Source organism: Diaphorina citri, unplaced genomic scaffold (assembly GCF_000475195.1).
Source record: "Diaphorina citri unplaced genomic scaffold, Diaci psyllid genome assembly version 1.1 scaffold302, whole genome shotgun sequence".
In the NCBI taxonomy this organism is placed as follows: domain Eukaryota; kingdom Metazoa; phylum Arthropoda; class Insecta; order Hemiptera; family Psyllidae; genus Diaphorina; species Diaphorina citri.
The window spans coordinates 114,146-123,747 of record NW_007377737.1 but is presented as its reverse complement, the minus strand read 5'-3'; the positions used below and the strand labels follow the sequence as shown (position 1 = coordinate 123,747).

General features: G+C 35.5%; 1 protein-coding gene across 1 annotated transcript in view; it reads right to left on the bottom strand.

The window, feature by feature from the left end:
* Nucleotides 1–2,951, bottom strand: part of LOC103507266 (zinc finger C4H2 domain-containing protein) — a 6,072-nt gene extending 3,121 nt beyond the window's left edge. The window contains exons 1-3 of the mRNA XM_008471718.3: nt 2,666–2,951; nt 1,452–1,623; nt 770–948 (exon numbers count right to left, since the gene is read on the bottom strand). Of these exons, the coding sequence (XP_008469940.1) occupies nt 770–948; nt 1,452–1,623; nt 2,666–2,721 (407 nt within the window). The 5' untranslated portion in view covers nt 2,722–2,951. The remainder of the gene's footprint in view (nt 1–769; nt 949–1,451; nt 1,624–2,665) is intronic.
* Between the last annotated feature and the right edge of the window lie 6,651 nt (nt 2,952–9,602).

The following is a 9,602-nucleotide window of genomic DNA, read 5'->3' as shown; positions in this document are numbered from 1 at the left end:
TTAAAATTTCCTAAAGCCAGCCGTTCGCGAGTTATTCAAGAAATTCGAAATTTTTGCCCGACTTTGGGTCACATTTTGTGCCTGGGAATTGAAATTTGTCGCGATGACCTATATTTTTTTTACTAGCCTATAACCACCACCACAAAAATATGAACCTGTGTACAAAATTTCAAGTTTCTACGACTTACCGTTTAGACGGCAACCTCGTATAGACAAACAAACAGAAAACCTCTCTTATTAATAAGATTTTTTCATGTGGTGTGGTACTTAAGTATGTGTGTGATGGGTGTGGTGTCTGTATGATGGGTGTGGTGTGTGTGTGATGGGTGTGCGTGGTGTGGTGGATGTATGTGGTGTGTGTGATGGGTGTGGTGTGTGTGTGATGGGTGTGCGTGTGGTGTTGGTGGGTGTATGTGGTTTGTGTGTGTGATGGGTGTGGTGTGTGTGATGTGTGTGTGTGGATGATGTGTGTGTGGTGGTGAGCGATGCAAAGCTCGCGGGTGTCCCGCTAGTTTATGATAATAGCACGTTTAATAGATCTTTAGACTACTAGAAACAAACGAGTTTCGCTATTTCACACACGCAAGCATTGATAAAATAGGTAATTGAGAAGTAATGAAATTGAAAAGTCTGCAAGATGAGAGTAATTTTAATCATGTTGTTATCATAAATTGTTTCATTTTATGACTTGACTTAGACTCGAACTACAAGCCTCCGGATCCAGAATTCACTGTGCCAACTACTACATTCTATTCTACATTGTACTTACTCAGGGGGAATGAGATCCTTTTCTTCTTCGTGTAATTCTGGGAGATTTTCCATTCCTAAATATATTCTTCGAATCCTATCTATGTCATCTTTCAATGGTCTATAATCTTCATAAATACGTTTTGCTCTTTCAATTGACCGATTTTTAGCTTCTTCTGCTTTCTTGATAACATTTTCCATCTGAAACAAATAAATTTACCATACTAAATAAGTTTAATGAGATTATAATAAATTTTGGGGGCACGGTTAGCCCTGTAGTAACGCGCTAGCTTGCCATACAGAAGGTCCCGGGTTCGAATCCCACCATCGACAAAAATATGCACTCTTTTTTTGATTACAAATATTTCAACGGGTTACTTTCCGATGTCCTCGTGTTGACCCAGCGCCTAAATGGGAAGTATTGTGTCTCTTGTGGCGCTCACAAGAACAAAAAAATCAAAAAAGGACCCCCCTCCCCTTCTAGGGTCGCCCCTGATAATGTTAATAAAATGAAAACCAGTAGAAAACGTTTCCCCTTGAATATAATGAGACACATGTTGCGTTTTTCCAAATGCTAAACCATTCTCAATATATTTCGAGTTTTTTTATATATACACCCAGTATACATTATTTGCAAATAAAGAAATTACAATAACGATTTTTTTAAATTAATATAAAAATTGGAATTAAAAGAGGGAACTTACAGCATTAATGTCAGCATGGATCTGACGTAGTTCTTCTACATGTGCCATTTTTTCTTGAACTAAAGAGTCCATTTCCTTTTTATAGTCTTGAATATTTTTATCTTCTTGATCTGAGCACTCTACTTCTTGAATTATCATTGATTTCAGTTTTTCCAACTCTAAAGCTTTGGTCCTGAAATCAGAACATTGTCATTTACGTATAAACACTGCAGCCTGTAGCCAAAAGACGAACAATACAAAGTCACCCAGTGTGTAGGGGATGTAATACACTGTGAACATAATGGAACAACCTGTTCTGAGCTGACAGTCTAAATAAAGCACTACTTCAGTTTCTACAGGGTGAACACGAAAAACGTTATCAAAAGCCTAGGGTGGATTCCTGAGGTCATTTCCAACAAAAAATATTCATAAAAGAAAGTGCATGGTGGACTTTCTGTGATAAAAATGATCACAAGTACACATTTATCTTTCATATCCTATGGAAAGTCCGAAAAGTACGAGCTTTATGTACGCGTTTCTCAGAAGAAAATGGTTTGTGGCTGCGTGAAAAATCTCAAGGGGCGTGGGTTCAATCCCAGCCGAGGTATGGAATTTTATCCTCAAAATAATTTGAGAATTTGACCATAATAATAGTAGTAGCCTACTATTAAGCACTACCTACCATAACTTTTAAAAGTACATTAGTAGGTACTTATAGGAATACATGTGAATAATTGCATTAATACCTACTACATTCATCTCAGCTTGGCAAAAGAGTTTGAGTGAGGTCTACAGGTCACAGAACTATAATAGTAGGGTTAATTAAGGCTTTGCTATTAGTCCTAAACTTTGACACCATTTGTATCAAAATGCTTTGTTTTGACTTGGTCTGCTCTGCCCTTTACCCATTCAATTATTGTTGTAACTTTTACTATCCCATACAATCATATGACAATGGAAAGCTCCTTTTAGTAGTTTTAGTGTTTAACCTAACTACTTGTATATAATATCCCATACAATCATATTATGACAATGGAAAGCTCCTTTTAGTGTTTAACCTAACTACTTGTATATAATAATAACACTGGTCACTACTGCTTGTGAACATTCTTTTTTTTTTAACTTAACCCTATAATAGCACTGGTCACTGTTTGTTTGTGACAGATCCATTTTGAAGCAAATATCATTGTCGTGGCTTCAGAACTGGTATCAAAGGGATATAAATTATTACTCACCTCACTTCTTTAGCAGCTTCCAACTTTGCTAGGAGTAAACTGTCATGTTCCATCATTCCAAAATTTTAGAACTTTAAACGGATCCGAAGAATGCTAATGGTTCTCTTCTTTAATCGAAGCACTTGCCTAATCGTTTCATTTTATCAACTACTGAACAAATAGCTGAATTTGTTTAAATTGTTAACAGGAAAAATAAAAAACTTGGTTTTAGTAGCAACGTCTCGACAAGTTGGCTCTAGCTCCCCTGACTATCATGTTCGAAAACAAACTGAAAACTGAAAATAAAACACAAAATAGGTACATAGGTACCTACTGAAAAAGAAAAAAAATAATAGAAAGTAAAAATGAAAACATACAAACAAGCCGTATTTTATTTATGTGACTTTTTAAGTTTTAAGTGAAAATTTCTCTTTTACTAGTTTGGATGTAATGGCGCCACCACTCTTGCTGCTACGAGCGCTTATGTACTGTTTCCAATTTCGGGGATTTTGTCCTTTCTCCGGGGATTTTCGAGTTGTGTGAGAGATACAACAGGAATTAAGGGAGGATATTGATTGATATTTACAATGGAGCAGTTGCAAATGGGTAAAAATTATGAATAATAAATGGTCGATTCCTATGTAAAAAGTTGTGAAAAATCCAAATCCGAGGTCAAAACTCCGAAAAAATAACTGTAAAAGGTCGAAAATTCAATTTTTATTTTCCGTTCTAATGAAAGAGTTCAAAAATGTGTGACGTCAGACTTTACACAGTTGTTTTTTTCGTCCGCTAGGTAGCGCCAGTATGCAAGCACGCTTGCGAAGGAGCAGAAAGAAATGCACAGAAAGCAATGAAAGTATGCGCACAAACACATTAATGTGTTGCCTGCGAGGGAGCTTTGCTCGGGGCATTTTATGTGACGTCATCGTGGTGACGTCAAAGTTCACGATTTACCGGCATTTTTTTAATCGATTTATCTCGGGATCTAGAAGTCGTAGAAGAAAAAGATTCCGTTAGTCCTTACGTCAAAGTTCACGATTTACCGGTATTTTTTAAATCGATTTATCTCGGGATCTAGAAGTCGTAGAAGAAAAAGAAAACTTCCGTTGGTCCTCATTTTTCCTGCTCTATGACTTTGAAACATCACCCAAGTAAGCGCGACTGATCTATTATAAATATGAGGAAGTTTAAGCAGGTGGAAACTTTGTGGGTAAACATGATCAAGCTTGGCAGCCAGGGTGTTGAAGATGAAAAAATGTCGGACCTCTGGTCCAATCTCACAACCGAGGACTCTTTCAACCGGGCTCTATGGAGGCAAAAAGTTGGCGAGGCCAAATACCTACTAGGGTATGCGTGGCCAATGGCCATGGATGTAAGTGTAAGTGTAAGTAAAATCTCTATGAGAAATACACAGAGTGCAGAGACTGCGGGAGAGAAATGTTCCGCTCTCGACCCATTTTGAGGTTTCGTTGTTTATGTTTTTAGTTTGATAACTATGCAGCTAATAGGGAGCGCGCAGCGCGACCGTATTTTTTATTATTTTCTACAAGTTCGCCCATGCCTTTTCTACAAGTTTGGCCATGCCTCGGGATGAACTAGCGGGATTCCGGAGCGAAGCGACAGAATTCAGCTAGTTTATTATTTATAAAATTCGATGGAAATAACTAGGGCTGTTGTGATTTTTTGTTAGTTAGGTAAAATTATAATACAAGAACGAGAGACATGCTATCTCCTTCTTGTATAGTGTTCATAAATGGATGTTCCACTATGCCATGCTATTATCGTATTAATAAGAGGTTTTCTGTTTGTTTGATTGTAAGAGGTCCCCGTCTAAACGGTAAGTAACGTAGAAACTTGAAATATTGTACACAGAAAAAAAAAAAAAAAAAAAAAAAAAAAAAAAAAAAAAAAAAAAAAAAAAACAATAGACAGACAAGAACTTTGATTAAAAAAAAGACCTGAATTACAGATGTAAAAACAATTTTGAACTTGATCTTTCTTCTACACAAATACTTGGGTGTAGGCACCTGAATGTCTGGTTTTCAAAATGTACAACAAAAAACATAGAATTCTCTTAAAATTTATTGAATGAGAAAAATAAATAGGTAGATTACTTTTACAACTTAAGAATAGAGCAAGTCATTCATTCATGAAATGTTTCTAAAGAAAGGAAAAAATATTTCCAAACCCATATAATTTTCTATAGTGGTATGATGAATAAAGAACAGTAGGTATATAAAGGGATACCTTTTTATTTTGATAATGGGAAGTAGAAATTGTAGGTTTACATCATATAGGTCTCTACTTTCCTATTTCAAAAATCAGGCTTCATACAGATTTTTGGAGAGGAAACCAGTTGGATCCCGACTTTGCGAGGGTCAATAACCAGTTGGGTCAAAATCAGCTTTCCAAATATCCTATTTGATGATTTTAATTGTTAGATTTGAGGAACACTCAATTACCTGGGTTATCATTGATATTGTAACATGATCACTTTTTCCTAGCAGTTGTAGGTACTTGATTTCATTCACCATATCAGGTTCATTTGTAATAATATAGTTTAAGGAAATTTGGACTAGTCTACTCCCTGTTTATAGTCCACTAGCTGGATGCTGATCTACTCTCTGGGTGTGTTTATGTACCGGGTTGAGATGAGCTAGGCTGCTAGGATATTGTTTCTACAGTTTTGCATTGGAGTGGTAACTTAAGCAAGGACACCGTGGGAGTGTTGGGCATTTTTTCTAACCCTCTGTCCCGGAGGCAATTTTTAAAATTTATTTTACATTTATTTTTGTTTGCTTTGTAATTCACTTGTTTGTAATATTTAATATAAATGAAAAGTATAATATAAACGTGCAAACTAGAGATAAAAAGTGAAAAATGAATTCTGATTGTAGGTACTTACAAGTTGCAGAAAAAAATCAAAATTTCGAATTTCCCGCCAATTTTACACACTCATGAAGGCTGTGTTAAGTTACCACATCATTTTCCACATGCCAAGAAAGGACGGGAATGGCCTATCTCAGCCCGGTACAAAAAAAAATATAGGTACCCAATAAACCTCTATTGAAACTGCTGACAAAATGGGGCTCCTCAGTCCTGCGTTGGCAGTTTAAATTAAGTATGTACTTATAATTTTGCAAACTGTCCTAAAGAAGTGAATTGAAAAAGTAATATTATCACAAGATTTAGGAGTAAAAAGTAGCATGATTTAATATATCACACATGTACCTTTGAATAACATGTAGGATTTGTGGATTTTGCAAACAACAAACAACATACAAATCGAAAACAGTGCAATATTGGACCAAATTGAAATAATAATGAAACTACAAGATTTTCTAATAATATAGAAACCATGAGGTTTGGGAGGAAAAAAACACTCTGATTTGATGCATTACGCCTGTACTTTTGAGGTATAAAATTCCAGTGAGTAGTCAATTATTCTTTAAATTTAACATAGAAAACAAATAGGCAATAAAAAATGGGGGTTCTAAAGTGATTGTGATATTGCCTAAGCCTAAATATTCACATCAAAAGTAGGTACCTATGTGAATTACATCCCCCCCCCCTCTTGTAGTTTAAAACAGGCTCTGAGTAACAGTATAAGCATACATTTTGGGACACCCTTTACAATCTGTATATATATATATATATAAAAAACAAAGTAATATGGAAAGACTGGGGGACTTTAAACAGGAAGTACACCAGTCTGAATTTCCCTTGCTAAAGAAATAGCAAAGGTTGAGTGCAAAGGGCATCCACACGGAAAATTTGTAGCCAAAATTAAAAGTCAGCCAAAGCAATCACCCTAGTTAGGGGCTGTTTGAGAGGCTGATTGCAACCCCGTTTGTACATGAGAAAAGACAAAGAAAATGGAAAGAAGAAAAAAAGATGCACCTACCAACCTGCCTAAAAAAAAAAAAAAAAAAAAAAAAAAATCTGGTGTGAACATCACACGACTTTCCTTATACCAGTTATACCATTGAATTGTGCTTGTTGAGTGTTGACTTGTTGAGTGTTACATTTGAGTATTTGAGTGGTTCTCCCATAACTTTAACTTTTTCAATATCTCTAATATCTAACCATTAAGTATTTACAGCACTTACAGCTGAAAACCTCCAAAAAGCGGTCAAAAACAGGGTAAAGTTCCAGTTTCACTTAAATGCTCAAACTTGAAAAAGAAAACTTCCATTTAAGGAAGGGAAGATATTTGCTTTAGGGGTGTTCTAAAAGTAGTTTCATGTTGAGCGCTGTAAAAAATCTGGTGTGAACATTACACAACTTCCTTATCCCATTGAAAAATGCTTATTTGGGTGTTCTATTGTAACTTTTACAATATGCCAAAAAGTGATCAAAAATCACCAAAAACCAGCCAAAATACCGCCAAGTGTTGCACTGATCTTAACCAAAAGTTTTGTGTTGCATCCTTGTCACATTTGACAGCTACATACCAAATTTCAAGTCTCTAGCTCTTACTGTTCTCGAGATACTTTGTTTACAGACAGACACACACATTTACCAATGGCTGAAACTTTGGATTTAGGCTGTAGGGACCTTAACCCATAAGCGCCAGGGTCTCCACTCCAAATTTTTAAAAATCACTAGATTCAAGGAAAAGAAATCACTAGATTTGACTTGAAAATCACTAGATTTCTAAATTCTCCCAAATGATAATTTACTCGTGGTTTAATATACTCATTTTTATAGGTACCTACTAAAAAAAATAAGACACAACCGGTGCACCGGTTGATCAACCAATCCACCAAATGACAAAATAAAAGTTTTTTTTACTAAACGGTTGATTGTGACTGTCCACCAAATCAAACGTTTAGCTCTTGAGATCCACCACCTCCTCGAGCTGGTTGATTCAATTGGTGACACACTTTTTTTTGTGGTGACACACTTTTTTGTTTATTTTCAAGTTTTCAACAAGTTTTATAAACATTTAAAGCTATAACATTAAGGTTGGGCTAGTACTTTTTTTTACTAAACGGTTGATTGTGACTGTCCACCAAATCAAACGTTTAGCTCTTGAGATCCACCACCTCCTCGAGCTGGTTGATTCGATTGGTGACACATTTTTTTTTTGTGGTGACACACTTTTTTGTTTATTTTCAAGTTTTCAACAAGTTTTATAAAAAATTAAAGCTATAACATTAAGGTTGGGCTGGTAAAAAATCCAATTTTTTTGAAATGATAAAAATTGAGTTTTTTTATCCACCAATCCTTTTTTTTTTTTTTTTTTTCAAGTCAGGAACGAAATTTGTTTTCAATGCCACAGCACAAGTCAGACAAAACATAATTATGAATATAGTACTACAGTTTTTTCTGTCAGTGACTGGACAAGATCTTTTTAATCCTTCAACTAATTTATTTATCTGAACCTTTCCTGACTAAGAGAAGTACCTACTGATAGAGCCACAGATACATTCACTAATCCCTAAGACAAGGACACGAGGAATTAGGATTTTCCTAGTCAAGGTCAAAAACTATTCAGTCAAGGTCACATCAGAGTCTCAAGAAAAGTTGGATACCATATGTCTCTAACAGCATTATTGTCTCAAGAAAAGAAACCATCATAATTCTAATCCCAATATCCCATTGTTTGTCCTTCAATGTTCTCAGCTAACTCTTACCAATGCTAGATAAAAGAAATGACATCTTTCCTTTGACATTATTAGGTATTTATTAGATGTAAAAAGTGCAGAATGGAGGAGTTGCAAATGGGTAAAAATTATAAATAAATGGTCGATTTCTATGTAAAAAGTTGGGAAAAATCCAAATCTGAGGTCAAAACTACGAAAAAACAACTGTAAAAGGTCGAAAATTCAATTTTTATAATGAACAAGCTGGGTCCGTCCCTCCGGGAATTTTTTAGCCTATAGTTTATTCGATCGTGATTAAAGAAAATCAGTACCTATGTACCTACCTACCTAAATTGCTTAATATTCAGTTTATTATTATTCTTGATTTGATTTTTCGATTTTACTTACATGTAATGATTTAAAATCAAGACTAGAGCCCGTTCTCCCTTTATTCCCAATATAAGGTTTAAGTCACCCATCCATTTATTGGCCTTGCTCGGCGTAGCTTAACATAGGTAACGCTAAAACCGGTCTTAAATGATCGACTGAAGTGTTATCTAAAACTTTCTCGCTTTGAGTTCATAGGTCGTCGCGACAAATTTCAAGATCAGAGACTACGCACTACAAAAAGTTGCTTGTCTACGCTTCTAATGTACAACGGGTCTAAAGGAATGAAAATGGAAATTCTCCTGAAATTTTAGCTCTTGACTATACGTTAACCATGTTATGTTTTATGTAAACTATGTATTTATGTCAATGTAATGTTCTATGTACTTTCTATGTATGTTCTATGTATACGTTCTATGTATGCAGGGGACATGGCGTGAACTAATTAACTTGCCGGAAAATTTATCAAATCACGGGAAAAACGTTTTGCCTAACTAAATTTTATTCGGGATAGGGGAGCGGTACCACGTGTGTGACACTAATCCTAATGTAGGCCCCACATTTTAAAGAATTTCCTAGTTAAAATTCTACAATAGACAGGACGAAATTACGCAGACGTTCACCAGTGAAGGGTTAAATAGATTGGAAGATGTGTTATCTCTGGCCGGGTGGGTATCACACTGCATTCGTACGCCGGAGGTTCCAGGTTTGATTCCTGGTGGGGTCGAAGTTTTTTTTTTTTTTTTGCTCTGTGCTCGGGGAGCACTCAGCCTCGTGAGGCGTTACCAGTGGTTACATATTGAATTAATGAGAAATACCTAATAGTAAAGGAGGCACTTAGTAATGCTGTGATACCCACTGAAGTTGTGGAGAAGCTCTCTGCTTCACCACAGATAATTCATGGCTTGACTGGTTTTATTTTGATATATTTTAATCCATCTTTTCATGTTTTTTTTTTTTTTTTTTTTTTTTTTTTTTTGTGT